This window comes from Stegostoma tigrinum, chromosome 1, assembly GCF_030684315.1.
Source record: "Stegostoma tigrinum isolate sSteTig4 chromosome 1, sSteTig4.hap1, whole genome shotgun sequence".
Taxonomy (NCBI): domain Eukaryota; kingdom Metazoa; phylum Chordata; class Chondrichthyes; order Orectolobiformes; family Stegostomatidae; genus Stegostoma; species Stegostoma tigrinum.
In genome coordinates, this window is record NC_081354.1 from 97,792,586 (window position 1) to 97,813,979 (window position 21,394).

General features: G+C 40.7%; 1 protein-coding gene across 1 annotated transcript in view; it reads right to left on the reverse strand.

Moving 5' to 3' along the window:
* The window catches only part of LOC125459609 (uncharacterized), a 40,925-nt gene extending 21,024 nt beyond the window's left edge, over positions 1-19,901 (reverse strand). The window contains exons 1-3 of the mRNA XM_059650647.1: positions 19,769-19,901; positions 14,182-14,484; positions 4,736-4,846 (exon numbers count right to left, since the gene is read on the reverse strand). Of these exons, the coding sequence (XP_059506630.1) occupies positions 4,736-4,846; positions 14,182-14,359 (289 nt within the window). The 5' untranslated portion in view covers positions 14,360-14,484; positions 19,769-19,901. The remainder of the gene's footprint in view (positions 1-4,735; positions 4,847-14,181; positions 14,485-19,768) is intronic.
* Positions 19,902-21,394: the final 1,493 nt, after the last annotated feature.

Consider the following 21,394-nt stretch of genomic DNA (forward strand, 5'->3'; position numbering starts at 1 on the left):
GATTCTTTTATGTGATTATAAACCCTGATGCTAATAGAAATCTGCCTCATTCCAGTGAACATCATACACTGTTGGACACAATGAGCCGTAAGACTTAATGAGGCTAATCTAAATAAATTCTTGTGTCTCAGGTAGGTGGATTGGCCACGCTAAATTGCCCATAGTGTTCAGTGATGTGTAGATTGGGTGGGTTATAGGGGGATGGGTTGGTGTGGTCTTGTTGGGCCAAAGGATCTGTTTCCACACTGTAGGGATTCTATGATCCATGGGCTATTTTATCTTGGATGCTGTTTTTCGGATAAAATAAATATTTTCCTTGCTAAGTAAATTTATTCTCCAAATCCTTTCCCAACCTATGAAAAGAAAAATGAATTTCAATCAAATCTATTGGCTGTTTGAAACATAACCTGCCATCTCTCCTCTATCACCACTTTCCATGTGGCTCGTTTGTTTTTGATGGATGGACCCTGCAGGATACCAACTGCATTTGAAAGGTCCTAGTCTTTCAGATTTAGCTAATACAAATTCACAAAATGAGTCTGAACTCGTTTAGAAATGTTCAAATGGTGATCGATGTAAACATCAAGGAAGTCACATCTCACACACTGATGCACTCTCTCTCTCAAATAGATAAGTGCTGATAGAAATGTTCAGAATGTGAAATCAGTCAGATCTCTTCAGTTGCATGGACAAGCCATTGCTGACCTATGTAGTGAATATCAAACCATTATTTAGTGAACCTGGAGTAAGAAATTTAATCTAAGTTTTGAATGTTATTTATTACTATTTATTACTAATTACTACTATTTATTACTAATTTAGGCTCAATGTGGTAGTGCAGTTTGCTGGACCATGAAATCATTGTTTTTTGACAATGGGAAATTTTTGACATTGCAATTGTCAGTCTGCTCTTTGCCCCAAGATGTAATGTGAAAGTACAGCAAATTATTTCCAAGTAAGATGATAGGTGGTGTTCCCATGAATATCTGCCCTAGCCTCCCAGGTGGCAATGCTCTTGGGTTTGAAAGATGCTGTCCAAGGAGCCTTGGTGAATTTCTGAAGTGAACACACACTTTTACAGAGCGTCGGTGGTGAAGGGAGTGTTTCTGGAACTAGTGTCAATCAAGGATGGAATGGTGGCTCAGTGGCTAGCACTGCTGCCTCATAGTGCCAGGGACCCAGGTTTAACTCCACCCTCATGCAACTGTCTGCGTGGAGTTTGCACATTCTCCCTGTGTCTGCGTGGGATTTCCTCCTACAGTCCAAATATGTGTAGGTAGGTGGACTGGCCATGCTAAATTGTCTGTAGTGTTCAGTAATGTGTAGATTAGTTATGGGGGATGGGTTGGTGTGGACTTGTTGCGCCAAAGGGACTGTTTCCACACTGTAGGGATTCTATGATCCATGAAGTGGGCTATTTTATCTTGGATAGTGTCAAGCTCAGTTTCATTTGAGGTGCACTCATCCAGACAAGTGGACAGGGTTCCTTCAAACATCTGACTAATACCTTGCAGATAGTGGATAGGTTTTGGTGAGTTACTTGCCACAAGATTCCAAACCTGTCTCCTGCTCTGTAGCCCCAGTAGTTATATCCACTTCAATTCCTGCCCTATGATAAACCCCCAGGATGTTAATGGTGGGGGGGGGGGTGCAGCAGTAGTAACACCATTGAACGTCAAGGCTTGACAGTTTGTTTCTCTTGATTGGAGATAGTCATTGCCTGTCACCAGTTGTGTGGTGCAAATGCTATTTGTTACTTGTCAGCCCAAGCCCATATATTGGCAGCTCTAGCTGCATTTTGACATGGATTGCTTCAGTATATGAAGGTAGAAATATCACTTGCACCAGGTGGACTACCAATCCCAGAATTCTAAAGGAGATAGCTGTGAAATTGTGGAGGCATTAGTGGCGATTTCTCAGTAACCACTGGAGTCATGGAGGGTCCCAGAGGACTGGATAATGGTTAATGTAACACCCTTGATTAAGAAGGGAGGGAGGCAGAAGACAGGAAACCAAAGGCCAGTTAGCCCGATTTCAGTCTTGGGTAAGATTTTAGAGTCTATTATTAAGAATGAGCTTGTGGAGTACACATAGATAGGGATAACTGCAGTCCTCAAATGAAGGTATTGAATTGGGGGAAGGCAAACTACAACAATATTAGACAAGAACTGGAGAGTGTTGACTGGAGGCAGCTCCTTGAGGGTAAATCCACATTGAACATGTGGGAGTACTTTAAATGGTAATTGATAAGAGTTCAGGAGTGGCATCTTCTTGTGAGAATGAAGCATGAGTATGGCAAGTTACATGAACCTTAGATGATCAGGGATGTTATGACCTTGGTCAAAAAGACAAAGGAAGCATACATAAAGTATAGGAGGATAGGAACTAACGAAGCCCTTGAAGTATATAAGGAAAGCAGGAAAGAATTTAAACAAGGAATTAGAAGCACTAAAAGGGGTCATGAAAAGTCATTAGCAAACAGGATTAAAGAGAATCCCAAGGTTTTTTATGCATATATTAAGAGCAAGAGGATAGCCAGGGAAAGGGTTGGCCCACTCAAGGACAAAGGAGAGAATCTATGTATATAGCCAGAAGACGTAGGTGAAGTTTTAAATGAATACTTTGTATCAGTATTCAACAAAGAGAAGAAATTGATGGAGGATGATGTCAGGGAAGAAAATGTCAAATTTCTAACCCAAGTTGCTGTTAAAAACGGAAGGGGTGTTGTGCATCTTAAAATATGTTAAGATAGGTAAGACCCCGGTCCTGATGGGATTTACCCCAGAGTATTGAGGGAGGTGAGAACAAATTGCTGGAGCATTGGCAGACATCTTCGTATTCTCACTGGCCACAGGTGAGGTCCCAGAGGACTGGAGAATAGCTAATGTTGTCCCATTGTTTAAAAAGGTTATCAGGAATAATCCAGGAAATGTGCACCTCACATCAGAGGTAGGGCAAGATCTATATGTATTTAGAAGCAAATGAACTTATTAGTGATAAACAGCTTGGTTTTATGCGGGGCAAGTCATGCTTTACTAGCTTGATAAAATTTTTTGAGGAGGTGACGAAGATGATTGATGAAGGGAAAGTGGTCGATGTTGTCTACATGGACCTCAGTAAAGCCTTTGACAATGTCCCTCATGGCAGACAAAAAGGTGAAGTCACATGGTATCGGGGTGAGCTGGCAAGATGGATACAGAACTGGCTTAGTCATAGGAGACAGAGAGTAGCGGTGGAAGGATGCTTTTCAGAATGGAGGGCTATGACTAGTGGTGTTTCAAAGGATTCAGTGCTGGGATCTCTGCTGTTCGTAGTCTACACAAATGATTTGGAGGAAAACATAGCTTGTCTAATTAGTAAGCTTGCAGCCGACACAAAGATTGGTGGCATTGCAGATTGTGAGGAGAATTGTCAGAGGATATAGCAGGATGTAGATCAGTTGGAGGCATGGGCAGAAAAACAGCACATGGTATTTACTCCCAACAAATGAAGTGATGTATTTTGGAAGGTCAAGTATAGGTGGAAATTATACACTGAATGGCAGAACCCATAGGAGTTCTGCAGAGAAATCTGTAGGCCTACAAGTCACTGAAAGTGGCAGCACGGGTAGACAAGGTAATTAAAAAGGTCAATGGCATGCTTACTTGCATTGGAAGGGGCATTGGGTGTAAAGTTAGACAAGTTATGCTGCAGCTTAATAGAACTTTAGTCAGGCAACACATGGAACTTTGTATACAGTTCTGGTCACCACACTACTAGAAGAATGTGTATGCTTTGGAGACGGTACAGAAAAAGTTTAAAAAGATGCCGCCTGGTATGTGGAATTTTAGCAATGAAGAAAAGTTGGATAGGCTGGATTTGTTTTCACTGGAGTGCAGGAGATTGAGCGGTCACCAGGTAGAATTGTACATGATTGTGAAGGTATGGATAGAGTGGAAAGTACGAGGCTTTTTCCCCGGATGGAGGAGTTAATTACTACGGGACATAGGTTCAAGGTGCGAGGGGGAAAATTTAAACAAGATGTGTGATGCACATTTTTCACACAAAGGGTGGTGAGTGCCTGGAAAGCATTGCCAGAGGTGGTGGTGGAAACAGACACAATAGCAACATTTAAGAAGCACTTGGAAGAATACATTACTATGAAGGGAATGGGGCATATGGATACTGTGTGTGAAGACAGTTTTAATCAAGAAGAGCAAAATATGTCAGCACAGGCTTGGAGGACCAAAGGGCCTGTTACCGTGCTGTATTGTTCTTTGTTTTTGTTCTTTGACCAGAAGGCACAGCCTCAGGGTAAAGGGAAAACCCTTTAGAACTGAATGAGAAGGAATTAAATCAGCCAAGGGGTGGTAAATTTGTGGAACTCGTGGACTCTGAGGACTGTGGAAGCCAAGTTGTTAAGTCTCTTTAAGGCAGACCTAGATAGTTGCTTGTTTAATAAAGGAATGAACTGGTAGGGGGAGAAGGCAGCTGAATGGAATTGAGAAACATATCAGCCTGATCAAATGGCTGAGCAGAGCCGATGGGCCAAATGGCCTAATTCTGCTTCTATATCTTTTGGTCTTATGGAGTCTCTCAAGCATTCATGTAATTCATGTTGTATTTGTCCTTTTAGGGCTTGATCCTGACACTGAGTGCAAAGTTAGGAAATGTACAAAGATTACACAGTAGCATGCATTACTTTGGTAAACAGAGAATACATAAATCAAACACTTTTACTTTACACAACACTAACCGTTACAGGATGAATCTTCCTTGAGCAACTGGTAAGATATGATGATAAGTAAGATAATGCAGATGGTTGGAAATAAAGTTAACCAAATAATTTCAAGGACACAGTTCTGCTCTGAAATAATAAAAAAAATCAAAATGTAATGTTACTTTAACCTTAATGGACGAAACTTATGTTTATTCGTTTGTTGAACATATTCTAAAGAGTCCTCTGATTTGTAAATGCAACATTCTTCTATTGACCAATTATATAAATGATTGCAAAAGTTATTTTTGAATAACATTAATAGTAAGTAATTGTTGAAAATGCTTGGATATAAACAGAGACAGGTTACATTGTGATGTGTGTGCAATGTTTGAATTATAACCCCACAGCATGTATTTTCTGTTCTTGATAAGTTCCAAGCCAAAACCTGGCTTCTAGCTGGGCATGGAAAGTCCAGTGTAGGCTACACAATCAGCCAGATCCTATTAGGCTCGGGGGAGGTCAGGACCTGCTATCTAGCCCTATCTATGCTGCTCCAAGGAGAACCCCAGCCTGCCCAATCATTCCTCACAGCTCAAACACTCCAGCCCAAGCAGCTTCTGGTAAATATTCCCTGTACAATCTCTACTGCAATCACATCCTTACTAAAGTGTGGTGACCAGAACTGCATGCTATACTTCAGTTGTGACCTAACCAAGGTCCCTCTGATCTTCAGCATTTTCCAATACTCATCTACATTCATAGAGTAATCCCTTGCCTTGATAGCCCTCCTGACCTGCATTTCTCACGCTTTTTCAGGTTGAATTCCATTTGTTACTGCTCTGCCCACCTAACCAGACTGTGGATATTCTGCCGTTTATAGCTATCCTCATTATTTACCAGCTTACCAATTTTCATGTCACCCCGCAAACTTCTCAATTACACTCTTGAATGAAATCCAAATCTGTGAACCACTGCAGCATTATCTCTATGGCAAGTATACCCTACCTTAGGAAAGGGGGCCAGAATCTGCTCATTATTCTCCAGATGTTGTCTCTGTACTCGAATCTTCTTGCAATAAAAGCAAAAGTACCATTTGCCCTCTGAATTGGTTGCTGTATTTACATGCTAGTTTCCAGTGACTCTTGAACAAGGGCACCTAGCTTCCTTTGGAGGTGAACACTTTCCAATCTCTCACTACTAATGAAATAGCCTGCACTTTTGTTTCTGCTACAAAAATGGATAGTGTTGTGCTGTCTAAATACCCGTAAGCCTATTTGCTCCTCTCACAGTTCACATTCTGACCAAGTTTTGGATCATGCCCACATTGCTGGTACACATTGTGAACAGCTGGGGCCTATGCATTGATTTTTGTGGTAGCTGGCACTGGTCAACCCAAGAATTGCACATTTATTCCTATTGCCTGCTTTCGGCCTATTGATAAATCCTCATTCCATGCAAGTATACATTGCCCAAACCAATGCACTTTATGTTTGTTTACTAATAACCCATGTAGGACTATATCCAAAGCATTCTGAAAATCCAAATAAACCTAATCCACTCGCTCCTCCTTATCAGCTTAATGATAATATCCTCATAAAACTCCAACAGGTTTTGTCACACACAATTTCTCTTTTAAAAATCCATATTATCTCTGACCAATCAAACAATTATTTTCTAAATATCCGGTAATCTCATATTTTATAATAAATTGGAGTACGTTCCCCACCACTGACATCAGGTTAATAGGCCTACAGTTCTCTGTTTTGTCTCTTCCTCTTTTTGTAAACACCGGGTCATATTTCTAATCTTCCAACTGGCAGACATCTTCACAAAATTCATAGAACTTTGAAAAATGATTACCAAAGCATCGACTAGTTCTGCATTTGATGCTCTCAGGTGAAAGTCAACTGGTTCTGGGGATTTGTCAAATTTCAGACCGTTAATTTCTGTAATACTACTTTTTCTCATAACGCTAATTGTTTTTCAGTTCCACACTCCCACTAGACCTGTCAATATTAATTATCTATGAAAGATTTTTTTGTGTCTTCCTCTGCAAAGATGGAAAAATTACTTATTTAGCCTCCCTGCCATTTCGCTATCTTCTATTATATTGATCTACGTTTATTTTTGCTTCTCTTTTTTACATAGAAGGCTGTACAACCTGTATTTAGATTTCTTTCTATTTTGTATTCATATTCTGTTCTGTTTCTTTGTCAATTTCTTCGTCATTCATGCTGAAGTATAAAATGGTCCCAATTCTCAGGCTTATATTTATTGACAATTTTATAACCCTCTTCCTTTAATCTGATATTTTCCATAACGTGCCTCATTAGCGATGGGTCTCTTGTTTTTCCTGTTGTATATTTTTGCCTTAAACAAAGGTATATTGTTTGAAAATCAATGATTAATTATTTAAATAATTGACTTTGTCCATCTATTAATAAAACTTTTAATGTATTTTCCAATCCACTATAGGCAAATGCCTTCTCATACTTTCAAAATTGCCATTGTTCAGATATAATATACTGGTTTCAGATTGAACCACATCTTTTCCAATCCCACTGGAAAATTTTATCAGACTATGCTCACTATTGCCTGAAGGACCTGGCAGTAGTGTCACAAGAAATCTAATGACCTAATGTGGGTAATGAATTTCAGTGAATGCATCTTCAAAAAGCTATCTCCTACTAATATCTGCACCAAATTCACACTGCTCAAAGCATCACACCCCATCACTTACCAATCAACACTCCTTCAAAATCTGCATTCCTACTTATCATCACAATATTTGACCTCATTCTTATACACATGCCAATGATGCCAGCTACACACCTAGTTCCCACCACCTTCACCTTCCTCTAGCTATTCAGCTCTGATAGTCACATCTCCAAACATAATGCCACACAATTACTAACTCTCTGCTCTCTTTTTGCAGAATTGAAATCTGTGCTTAGTACTTATGCCAGACATGAGCAAGCTGCAGATATATGAGTGGGCTGGATAGTTTGTGTGTCAGCTCACTAGAGGTTCTACTGGAGAGAACTAAAATGAGTAACGCAATGGGCTGGCATACAGAAGATGCTGATAGGTGTCAAAACCAATATGGTTAGTGCACTTTCCCGTCAGACAGACTCCCATCATTGTCAAGGAGCATGAAGGTGTCGGGTAACAACTTAGCACAGAACATCATGCAGTGCTTGGTCTCTCCCAATAGTCTCTGCTCCCTGTTGCGTTGCCTTCCCAGGTGCATTGCATCTGTGCAGTTTCCACTATTTGCCTTCTCTATAAGTCGGCAGCAATGCCATCTGCCAAATTCAGGAGTTCGTGATAACTTGTATACAAACAATCCACTGTATTTGCAGAGATTTCAATTTCAAAAGTTGTTCTAAATTCCTTGCAGGTTGATTTCTCAGCCCTTTAAATAAAACTAGTACTGTCCCCTCTTCCAGCTGAAAATTTGTTTTTTGGTGAGTGGAAAGTGAATGCGTTCATTGGATTTGTATCATCCAAATTTGGAAGTTCAAATTTGCACCAGCCAGAAGGGCACAGTAAAATCAGCAGAGGGCATGTAAACACTCCCATGTTTGCACAGGACGTCAATGGAGTTCTCCTTCCCAGATTGGGGAACTTTGTGAGTTCAGCCTGAACAGTTTTGGACTCCAGCTCCATTTCAATTTGAATCGCACACCCCGTATTTGTAATAAAAATATGCAAAAGAAGTGCCTTTCAGTTATCAAATTATTCTAAGCATTTAACTTACCATTCTACTACTTGCCAAATGGGCATTAAATACTTATAAATTCATTATTGATAAATTGGTCTTACAAAAAAAAGTTTATTAATCATCATCAATAGAATTAAATGCTGCAATCTCATACAATAAATAGTTTATGTTAATAAGCTGGTGAATTCCATATACTCTTATGTAGGTGCAAAAGTATTGCAACTTCCTTCACTTAAATCAGTGTTATTTATGAAATCTGGGTCTTTTGCACACATTAGGAAAGTACCTTGGCAAGATTTAGCATTTTGGCTCATTTAGTCTCATTACTTCTAGGGGTTTGAATACGATCAAGAAAGTTTATGCCAGGAATCATTAAACTTACATCTGTTCATTATGATCAAGGAATCCTAAATTTTTAAGCAGTCATATCATTTATGTCAATGAGACAAATCACAGAACCACAGAATAATTATGACACGGGAAGCCATTCAGCTCATAGTGCCGGCACTACCTGTTATTTTGTGCAAACTTCCTGCCTTTTCCCCATATCCCTGCATACTATTTCTGTCTAAATAATTACTCAGTCCCTCTTGAATGCCTCAATTCAACTTGCCTCCACTACAGTGCATTCTATAGCCTAACTATTCATGTGCAAAAGTTTATTCTCGCATCACCCTTGTTTCATTTGCACAAACAAATTCTATAACCTCTCGTTCTTGTTTTTGTTTAAAAAATGCAGAAACAGCCTCTCCCCACCTACGCTGTCAAGCCCATTCTTGAATGAACCTCATTCGTCCATCTTCTCTCCAGGGAGAATAGTCCCAACTTCAATCTATCTTCATATCTGAAGTTTCTCATTCCTGGATCAATTCTAGTAAACAGTCTCCAATATATTTGCATATTTCCAAAATGTGGCACCCTATCTTACATTGTCAAACATAATCCTTCAGTTTTCAAATGTTTTAGCCACTGTTTAGCAGAATTGTATAATAAGGCTTGCTGATGTCCAGAAAGTCTTGCAACTCTTATTGACACCGGCCGATGATGCCCAGTATGAAACATCTAGCTGCTCACAATTTGAGCTATCATTTTAGTTCCAACATTAATTGGACAATTCCAGCCAGAATTGTCATAGGAACATAGGAGTACAGTGGGCCATTCAGCCCATTGAGCCTGTACTGCCAGTCACTTCAATGATGACTGCCCACTTACCTCAACACCACTACCTCCACATCCCTTGGTATCATTAGTCTAAAAAAATCTGTTTATTTCTATCTTCAACATGTTCAATGATTGGACTTCCATCCGTCTGAAATAAAGAAGCCCAAAGACCTACCAGAAATGGATCTGAGATGAAGACATTCCTGTTCATCTCAGGCATAAACGGTCTATCCTCACACTGAGATTTTGATTCCTGGCCATAGAATCACCAACTGGGGAAAACATTCTATTTATATCTGCTTAGTCATGCCTTGAAATGATTTGATAAATTCCAACAAGATCATCTCTCCTTTGAAATTCCAGAGACTACAATGATCAGTTTCCTCAATCTCTCCTCCTAAGACAATTCCATTATCCTAAGGATTAGTCTGGTGAACATTCCTTTGCACTCCCTTTATGACATGTATATCCTTCCTTAGGTAAGGAGATCATTATTGCACACAATATTTCAAATGTAGTCTCACAAAGGCTCTGTGCCTTGGAGCAAGACATCTTTACTTCTTTATTCAAATTCCCTTGCAATAAAGGCCAATATTCTATTCACTTCCTTATTGATCATTGCACTTACAGGCTAACTTTCAGTCACTCATGAACAAAGACACTTAAATCCTTTTGGAAACCAAAACTTCCCAACCTCTCACCATATAACACAAGACAACAAAATGTGAGGCTGGATGAACACAGCAGGCCAAGCAGCATCTCAGGAGCACAAAAGCTGACGTTTTGGGCCTAGACCCTTCAGCAGAGAGGGGGATGGGGTGAGGGTTCTGGAATAAATAGGGAGAGAGGGGGAGGCGGACTGAAGATGGAGAGAAAAGAAGATAGGTGGAGAGGAGAGTATAGGTGGGGAGGTAGGGAGGGGATAGGTCAGTCCAGGGAAGACAGACAGGTCAAGGAGGTGGGATGAGGTTAGTAGGTAGATGGGGGTGCGGCCCTCCACCCACTGCATCCCAAAACCACCCAAGACATTTTTCCATCCCCACCCCTGTCTGCTTTCCGGAGAGACCACTCTCTCCGTGACTCCCTTGTTCGCTCCACACTGCCCTCCAACCCCACCACACCCGGTACCTTCCCCTGCAACCGCAGGAAATGCTACACTTGCCCCCACACCTCCCCCCTCACCCCTATCCCAGGCCACAAGATGACATTCCGCATTAAGCAGAGGTTCACCTGCACATCTACCAATGTGGTACACTGCATCCACTGTATCCAGTGTGGCTTCCTCTACATTGGGGAAACCAAGCAGAGGCTTGGAGACCGCTTTGCAGAGCACCTCCGCTCAGTTCGCAACAAACTACTGCACCTCCCAGTCGCAAACCATTTCCACTCCCCCTCCCATTCTTTAGATGACATGTCCATCATGGGCCTCCTGCAGTGCCACAATGATGCCACCCGAAGGTTGCAGGAACAGCAACTCATATTCCGCCTGGGAACCCTGCAGCCTAATGGTGTCAATGTGGACTTCACCAGTTTCAAAATCTCCCCTTCCCCAACTGCATCCCTAAACCAGCCCAGTTCGTCCCCTCCCCCCACTGCACCACACAACCAGCCCAGCCCTTTCCCTCCACCCACTGCATCCCAAAACCAGTCCAACCTGTCTCCGCTTCCCTAACCTGTTCTTCCTCTCACCCATCCCTTCCTCCCACCCCAAGCCGCACCCCCATCTACCTACTAACCTCATCCCACCTCCTTGACCTGTCCGTCTTCCCTGGACTGACCTATCCCCTCCCTACCTCCCCACCTATACTCTCTCCACCTATCTTCTTTACTCTCCATCTTCGGTCCGCCTCCCCCTCTCTCCCTATTTATTCCAGAACCCTCACCCCATCCCCCTCTCTGATGAAGGGTCTAGGCCCGAAACGTCAGCTTTTGTGCTCCTGAGATGCTGCTTGGCCTGCTGTGTTCATCCAGCCTCACATTTTGTTGTCTTGGATTCTCCAGCATCTGCAGTTCCCTTATCTCTGATACCATATAACACATACTCTTTCTTTTGTTTCTAACAAGTAGATAACCTCACACCTATTTACATTGTCTTCCATCTGTTATTTTCTTGTCCGTTCATTTTTTTTTAAAGAACTGTAATGTGTCATTGGATTTGGAATTTTGTGGGTTGTTTTAGAACATTGTGAATTGTCTCAGCTGGCCTGAAGCCTGTTCGATGAGACGGGAGCTCTTAATATAAACATTTATTTTCTCCATTTTTGCAGTTGCAGAGCATCAACCAAACTGGTGAAAGCCTCATGGAACAGCTGCACAGTTGAGTTAATGTCTGGCTCCATTCAGTGCACTCTTCACTCATCGTATGTGCACCCACCAGATGGCTTAAGTTGAACAGATAAATACTGGTCTGTTGGAGTCTGTTATTCCCATGTCTCCATGTGGTAACTTAGCAAGCAGGTGACAATAATAAAAACTAGATGAAAACAGATCATTGAACACATGTTTTGGAGTTAAAATTTGGAGTCTTCGGTCCACTAATCTATTAATATCTCTGGAAATGTGGGAACATAATGAAGCAGAGATCTATGGTGTTGGCCTCTTCCTAACTTGTTTAAAGTACTGGCAGTGATAAGATGAGGAACTTACATGGTTGTTAATTTTCCACAACAGGACCAAGGGTGAATTAGTCACCCGACACCTCTCCTGATCCCCACAAAATTTCAGGAATGTTGATGTTATTAGATTATTAGTTGTTATTATTTGATTTATTATTTATTATTTAGATGTATTACCTCTGAGGGCTTGAATATGATCATGAAAGATTATGCCAAGCATAATCCATTCCAATTTTATGCATTATGGTAAAGAATTTTATGTGGGATTTTATAAGTGGAATTTTAGGTGCCTTCAACCCTGTTTTAGGTTAGCTTAAAATTTAGCCATTTATTGCTACTCTGTTGCTCTGGATGTGTCACACTACTGACAGTTAAATCAAACATATTCAATCAAAATGAATCAAGGCATTTAAAATGCTATTACAGTGGAAAATAAACTTTGCACTTTCCTTCCAACAATGCAGTCACAGCAAAGCAGGATTTGTACACTCCTTTCAAATCACAAATCCAGAGAAGGATCAGGAGTTATTGACCATTAAGATCAGCTTCCCATTAGGAATTCCAATAAGAAACAAGGTCTCACATTTATATAAAGCTTTCCCAACTATCAGATATCCAAAATGCTTTGCTGCTAATGGAGTACTTTTTGAAATGTGATTGCTGTATTGCTGTTGTAATGTAGGAAAACTGACAGCCAATCTGTGCCTAGCCAAGTCCTACAAACAGCAATATGATAATAACCACATAATCTGCTATAGCAATGTTGATTTTGAGATAAATATTATTTAGGACACCAGAGATGATTTCACATTTTTCTTCAAAATAGAGTCATAGGATTTTTTTGCTACTGTCTGCAAGGGCAGATGTTCATGGCACCACCCCTGACATTCTTTCATTGCCTACTTTGTACTCAAGGTTCTAGAAGTGAAAACCTACTGACTCAGTGGTGAGCGTGCTACCAATTTAGACAAAGCAGACTATGCTAAGAAGGACCATGTTACAGATGAAGAGGGAGAAACACAGTAATGAAGTGGGGACCACAATTCTGGGCCAACCAGTTGCTTAAAAGCATCAGTCTCACTTAACAGAAGAGCAGCTGAGACAGTAACAACATGGAAAGTGATGGTTCCTTTCATTTTCTATGGGGCAACTTGGGAAGGACAACCAACAGATCGGTATGACAGGTCGGCACAATATCGAGGGCCGAAGGGCCTGTACTGTGCTGTAATGTTCTATGTTCTAACAATTTGCACCAGTGAGGCAGGAGAAGAAAAAGTGAAGTTGTGGGAGAGAGGCAACAGTCAGTCCCACCAGTTCTCTTTCCAAATGTTATTTTCTGTTATTGTGGAAGAAAATCCAAAATTCTACACAGCTTAGTCATTTCCTACTATATTTACCATGTATTCCTGAAAGACGTATCAAATTTTAATCAGAGCTGGGAAAAATTTGGCAACTTAAGCATCCTGCAAGATATGAGTACAGAATTAATCCTAGCAAGGCAAAACATTAAACTTGGCTCATCTCAAATTATTTCACTTGATTTGGATGTATTAAAAAGTGAATCGATTATGAAGATAATGGACAGCAGAAGATCTCCAGTGCAAAGCAGAAAAAAACTACAGGTTTATGCTTGCATTTCTCATTGCAAGTGGAGAACTGCCAGAATAGATGAGACAGGTGGAGGAAGGAAGAGTCATAAAACAGAAATGCTTCTCCCTCTGGTATCTCATAACAGATCATTTAGAGACAGGAATCAACAAAGGCCTAAAAACAGATGTTTGCTCACCTTGTTGGTTAAAAAATTGTACATCTAGAAGGAATTAAAAATACTTTATAATCAGAAGTTATAAAAAGAGCTGATGGCTTTGTTTTTTTTAAAATGGTAATCCAGGCCTGGTCAGAATTGAACTACCCAAACCTAGTTATAAATACATATCTGCTGCAGGGAGTTTAAGATTAATACATAATAATTTTACAATTACCTTGAATGGTCATTGCCAAATAATTAGATGCATCTCTGTAACATGTATCATTAGTGACTCCCCTCTTCACGACACAATTGCAGTCTTTCTTAGCACACAGATATCTGTTCTGATCTGTCAGATCTTCTACGGCAGAGTTCTGAAATTGAATTTCTATATAACACTTGTCAGTTTTCATCCCATTTGGTGAACTGTCACTCCACACAGCATCAATATTGTTAGGTAAGGGAAAGATGCGAATCCTCAATCCACTCACCCCAGCAATTATTCTTCTATCTGATATCAATATCAATATTTTGGATGCTGCATGGAAGTAAAAGCATGTAAGAAATGAGCACAAATAAATCAAAAGAAAATGGAAATTTTGTTCAATGACTGCCAAGGAAAGAAGCACTGTAAGGAAGACTGAAAAGGAAATTCCTTAGAATTGCTTCCACTCCACCAACAGTACTTTGCCAAAAGTATGGCACAGACACAGAAAAACAGGATTTCCATCCACCACACCTCTGGCGAAGTAATGCCAACAAATTGGAAACATCTTTGAGAATTCTCTCAGCCATCACCACATATGCTACTGGAGAGGTTAATATTTCAGCAATATTGTTAATAGATGTAACTTAACTAGATTTTCATGAGGAACTTTGTAAAATTCCTCATATGCAACTTCTAAAGATAATGAAGCTTTATGGAATAAAGTTAATTCACTAGAAACTGAAAAAACGAAAAAAATTGAGTAAAGTTCGGTGTACTTGTCATTGTTTGTCAGAGTTGTGTTTCTTTTGTTTACACACTGTAACAACATAGAATAGGGATCTACTGCACAGAAAAAGGCTCTTTGGCCCATCAAGTCTGCACCAGTCAAAAACAACTACCTAACTCCATTTTCCAGCCCTTAGCCTTGTATGTCTGGATATTGCAAGTGCCCATCTGAATAATTCTTTAATGTTGGGAGAGGTTCTGCCTGTGCCACCCTTAGAAACAGCAAATTCCAGACTTACACTGCCCTCTGAATATGTTCTAAGCTTTCTGTGTAGATATGGCTTGAACTGGTCATCCACTCGGTACAGACAACAATGCCAACACCACAGGGAAACCATGTTAATGTGGGGATAGTGGAAAGGCATTCAAATGCCCATCCCTGCTGGAAATTCACAACTGAGTCACACTGGAGAGAAACCATTCACCTGTACCCAATGTGGGAAAGCATTCACTCAGTCAACAACTCTGCTGACACACCAATAATTTCACACAAGTGAGAGATCATTTACCTGTAGGGAGGGAGGGATTCATTCATTTGTCTCAGCTACTGGTATACCAGCAAGTTCACACTGGGAAGAAGCCATTCAGCTGTTCTATCAGTGAGAGAGATTGGCTCAACAATCCCAACTACTGTTACATCAACAAGTTCACACTGGAGAGAAGTCATTTACCTGCTCAATCTGTGCAATGGGATTTAGTCAGCTGATTTACCTGCTGACACACCAACAAGTTCATACATGACTGCAGAGGTTAGAAAATATTATCATTCCTCCTGTTCATCACATCTAAGACTGAATCAGATATGTTTTGACAGTTAGAGCTTGTTTCTGTTGATGTTACTAACTACATCACTGAATTAGGAGTTGAAAATTCTGGTAATGTAGCTTATTGTGTTCTTAGGGCTATAGTATCCCTTTAAAAACAGCCTTCTGGGATCATTTCCCTGAATTCAAAATAATACTCGTTAATGACATCAAGTAGGTGTCTTTTTGCAAAATGGAGATAGATATTATTGTGTAGATGATGATTTAACAAATCACACAGGAAAGAAAGTGGATAGAATTGTTGACCATTCATTCCAACTGAAGGAAGGAAGTAGGAACTGGGATAGAGCTCAAAACCGCTGACAATACATTTAAATAGGTTGTTTCTAGCAGATCTCCAGCTTTATATACTTTATTTTCAAAAGGAAAAGGTCCAGAAGATAATGACAGGATACATTTGGACTTAAAATTTGATGTTATGAAGAATGATTTTCAGAACTGAACTTGCCCTCTTCAGAAAAAAGAAAATGGCAAAGGAACATGATTTATGTCCTTAAGGACAACAGGCATGCCATAATGTGAATGCACTGGTCACAGAACTGGCAACTATACAAAATTAGCTAGCTTCAAATAAGGCCAAAATAACAAGTAAAGTTCTCTGTTGTAATGTGCTACATAGTTACTTAGCCAAAAACAATAGCCATCAGTCAACCAATTGTAAATAAGAGCTAGACCAATATTTCTTTTAGTATTAAAATAATCTTATAGAATTGTTTTCAAACAGCCCTTGGCAATAAAGTGTAGACCACTCCTAACAGTTGTTGCTATCTCCTACTAGAAAGAATTTGTCTTCTTAGAACACATTCAATCTTAGCTATAACACCTTCCACAGTAGAATAACTAAACACCACTTGCTGTCCGAGATAACGGTTCAAAAAAAGTAAATAATAACAATATTCTGAAGGAGGAAGTAATATGCAATCTAATGATGACACACAGTTTTATATAGAGGCAGGTAAGTGGAGAATCGAAAGGGCATAGTTGTTTCATTATTTCCTGATTAGTAATGTGAATGGCACAGGTAATATCGCCATAATACCAAAGCACCGAAGGGCTGCTCTCCCATGGAGAAAGGCAACTAGTGGTGAGTTTAATATGAGGGTCACCATGCTTCAGGCACAGGGTGATGTTGAGATAGTGGGTCATTCATGGAGACCTCAACCAATGTGGGAACTGGACCCATGCTATTGGCATCACTCTATCTTGCAACCAAGCTATCCAGCCAGTTAGCTAAACAAACCCCATGTAATGCAATCCAATATCATGTAATAAAACATCTTGTTAGCTCATAAAATTGCCTTTTCTATTCAGACTCATCCATAGTCCTGATAATTAGACAGCCAGGAAACAATATAGACATGGGAAGATTGACGACAACAAACAACTTGAACCAACATTAGTTCAGTCCCATATATTGGCAATGGTGGCAAATATCACACTACCATCCAAACAGATTCAAGGGTCTCAACTTGAGACAGCTCAGGCAGCCTTAATTCTCACCTATCTTCAAAAGATTTCTGAAATAGCAGCCAAGTAGGTGGTTTCTGGAGAATGTTTCAGGCCACCCCATATGCAAATAAATTGGCAGAGGTCTGTAAATGTTTCCCAGAATTAATAGAATGAATCATACACAGTGCCAATTGCCCACTGTAAAAGGTTGAGGGAGTATCCACCAAGTAAACACAGCTGCCCATGCCATATTTGACAGTCAATTTGACATTAATGGCATGGAGGCTGAAGTTTACACCATTATGCCATCTGAATCAGAAAATTCTGCCTCATAGAACTGCCAGAAAACCAAAGGTCCAGCAGCTCTGCACCAGAGATGATGCTCACTGCCTGTTTTGCAGGAGACTGAAAGAGGAATTGTGGATGCACCAAATCCAAAGAAAGCGAGGATCTCACTACAGCAGGGGCCAGAGAATCATACTGGATAGGCCAGAGTGAGGGGCAATGTCCATAATGTGAATCAAAACAGGGGAGGAGGGTGGTAGGTTTCAATTCACATGGAAGAGAGGAAATTTCCTACCCATTCCTAAGGCCCTTCACTGACCAACAGCATGCTGGGTTAAACCACCAGGCTACACATTGGGATGCAGCCACCTCCTGTCATCCATTAAATCAGAGCAGCAGATGGATGAAGCCCTTAACTCTGCGTCAATTACCAAGCAATTGCCCTCAACTGGCAGCTCAGCTGATATTTTCCACTCGAAGATTGCAGGTCGAGTGGGGGAGCCCTGGCGTTAGTTTGCATTTTAATCCACAGGTCCACTCACCTGTCTTCACACCGCAGCCAGCCTGTAAAATACAATCTATTAATTCTGTTTGTTTCTCCATCGGCGCTATCTAACCTGTTAATACTTTAAAGATCTATTTTTGTTTCAGATTTCATTCTGAAATATCCTTTGGATATTTACAATATCTTTCTTTTGTAGTAGAATTCAAATTGACACAAAATAAAATGAAAAGCCTTGGTAACTGAATAGTCTTTTCTTATTCGTTGCTTTTGCTAAGTTGTTACAATGTTGAGAAGCATGGTTTGAATATCACCTTAACCACTCTTAATCTGGAAATAAAGGACAAGGTACTGTGTTATCTCTGACAGCAGCATCTGCAGTTCTTGCTTTCTCTGAGTGAGTTATAACCCCACTGCAAAGCCTCTCCCAAGGATGCCCATCTTGAAGAAGTTCTCCTCCTCCCTCCAGAAAGACTTCAGTGGATTTCTCTCCCACTGCAACCCTCTGGTAGTCTTCTCTGCCCTGAAACTCGTTGACCACATACTCAAGCAAAGCCAGTACTACAGCCACATCTCCTTTCTCAGTGCCTGCCTACAGAACCAGATCATCCCCAGTGGACTCCAAACTACATTCAGGCCATCCCAGTTTGGCCCTAACCACAACAACCTCTACCTACACAATATCCATATCCTCCAAAAATGACTTTCTCTATAGATCCTAAAGTACACACTCTCAGCAATGTGCCGGCACTTTCTGGCATGACTATTAACCTTACCCAAGCTCAGAACCTCCCTCTCCCAGGCCTACAAAGGACCTCTTGTGTTTTCCACTCTGTGCAGGATCCACAATCTCAACCAATGCTTTTTCTCTATCCTATCTGACATGAAAAACCAAGTACACTAAACTTATATAACAAAGTGTGCAGCTGGATGAACACAGCAGGCCAAGCAGCATCTCAGGAGCACAAAAGCTGATGTTTCAGGCCTAAACCCTCCATCAGAGAGCTCTCTGATGAAGGGTCTAGGCCCGAAACGTCAGCTTTTGTGCTCCTGAGATGCTGCTTGGCCTGCTGTGTTCATCCAGCTACACACTTTGTTATCTTGGATTCTCTAGCATCTGCAGTTCCCATTATCTCTGATTACACTAAATTTATTTGTGCTTATCACCAAACACAGGCCTCTTCAACCCCCAAGCCCTCAACCCTACCCAGGATCTCCCCGTCAATGTGTCTGGCGCCATTAACCATGTGATCACCATGGCATCTCCTGCAGACCTGGCACAACCTGTCCAGCTTCTCTCCCACCTATCTGCCGCTCCCATCCCACTAGTCAATCCCCACCACTCCCTACTTGCACTCACCTATCACCATCCCATCTACATTCCCCAGCCCCACCCCTCCTCTCTCTACTTACCTCTGAGCTCCCTTAACCCTCCCCATTTCTGAAGAAGGGTCCCAACCCGAAAAGTCAATATGCCTGCTCCTCTGATGCTGCCTAGCCTGCTGTGTTCTTCCAACTCCATATTGTGTTATCTCTGACTCCAGCATCTGCAGTTCTTGCTACCTCCAAAGGGTATTATCATTGTTTATAAAGAATATCTACATTTTTAACACAATCTTTACCATTTCAACTTTCAACATCTAATAAAAATGATTCATATAAATGCACAAAAGAGCTTAAATGGCTTAACATTCAAGTCATAAAAATAACATGTCAAGAAGTTGTAAATATGGCTTAAACAATAAATAAATAAATAATGTGACTTTACCTTGAGGAGGTTCCTGATTCAGTGTATGCCTTTGCGTAGTTTCAGTTTTACACGTAAACCAGCCTGTGGCTGTTAAATTTGGAGTAAAATTCTGACATCTAGACTTTGCCTGATTCTGTTCACTGCTGGAATGATTTAAAGAGACTTTTATCTCTATCAGTCTCCTTTGAGTTCTGTATTGTGAGCAATTGATGATAGTGATACCAGTGAATCCGAGCAGGAAAGACAAGTCGGCTACTTTATTTGATGAGCTTGGGTCAACGCACAGTACCATGAGCACACTGAGAATGCTTCCTGTGGACAGACAATAAAAGTGCATACGTGAATTTAAAGAATTAATAGAGCTACACAGCTGTACATATGCATGTTCCAGCAGGAGTCCCTGGACAGTGATTAGGAGCATGAACCACAATGTGGGCAGCAAAGTGAATTTTATCTTTTTGTCTCCTGTGTGCCCAAAGATCATTCATTCAATATTATTGATAGCATGCCGTACTAATCTCAAACAGGCAAACACCAAAACTATCGTAAGGCACCCCATTTTCTCAACAGAAAGCCATAATTCACCGAAAGAAGTGAAAATGATAGCAGTCTCGAAAGCAATTGACATCTTAAGAAACCAATCTAAAACTCACCACGTACTATCTAGATTAATCAGACATAAATGCCACACTGCCCAATCAATATCACTGATCACGCAGATGAACTGTGGCTTGAAAAGATTTAATAACACCAGCTGTCAGTGACGAAAGTTTGCGCTGAATTTGAAACTGAAGAGAAAAGAATGCTGCCCAGTCAGAAGTAGAAGACCATAAAAATGAGAGTGAGAGTGAGTGAGAAACCCATACATTGTCCTGCAATCTTGGCTGAAGAGAGAAGCAAGGCCCATGTTGAGCCAGGACAGTTGAGGTCAAGCTTTGTTCAGTTACATTAATTACTCATCAAACATTTCTTGTGTTATTTCACTATCTTCTGTCTGAATAGTTAAAGTGTCAAATAAGTAAATATGCTGCAAATGCAGACTCAGAAGGTGGAATCTTTTCTGAGCAGCATTGCTATGATGAGATTTGTGGCAAAATCAGACACGATGTCCAACAAGTCTATCTTGACATCTCACTGCATTGTGTTTGTGCTTTTGTTGAGCGTCAAAGCAAGTTTCTCACAAGGCAGTGACACCTTGCCAGTTAAGGGGGATGAAACTTTGTTAGCAGAGCCACAACTCATTTCAACAATATTCAGGTTCCAATCTTACCAAAACATGCTGAACATGCTAGTCATCAAGAATTCTTGACATAGATGTCAGAGCTTATATCTAGTGACTTCAGCTCACTGCTTGCTCTAAAGGATCTCCATGTTGAACACTGGGCAACAACATCTCAGGATACAGTCTGTGGACACTGGTTCCAACATCTACTAGCCTAAGAATTCTCATGTCACTTCTCCAATCCATTTATATCTCAGGATTGCATCAGCAATGTGACGCTAAACAAAGAAACAAAGAAACCTACAGCACAGGAACAGGCCTTTTGGCCCTCCAAGCATGCCCCGATCAAGATCCTCTGTCTAACCTGTCATCTATTTTCTAACGGTCTGTGTCCATTTGCTCCCTGCCCATCCATGTACCTG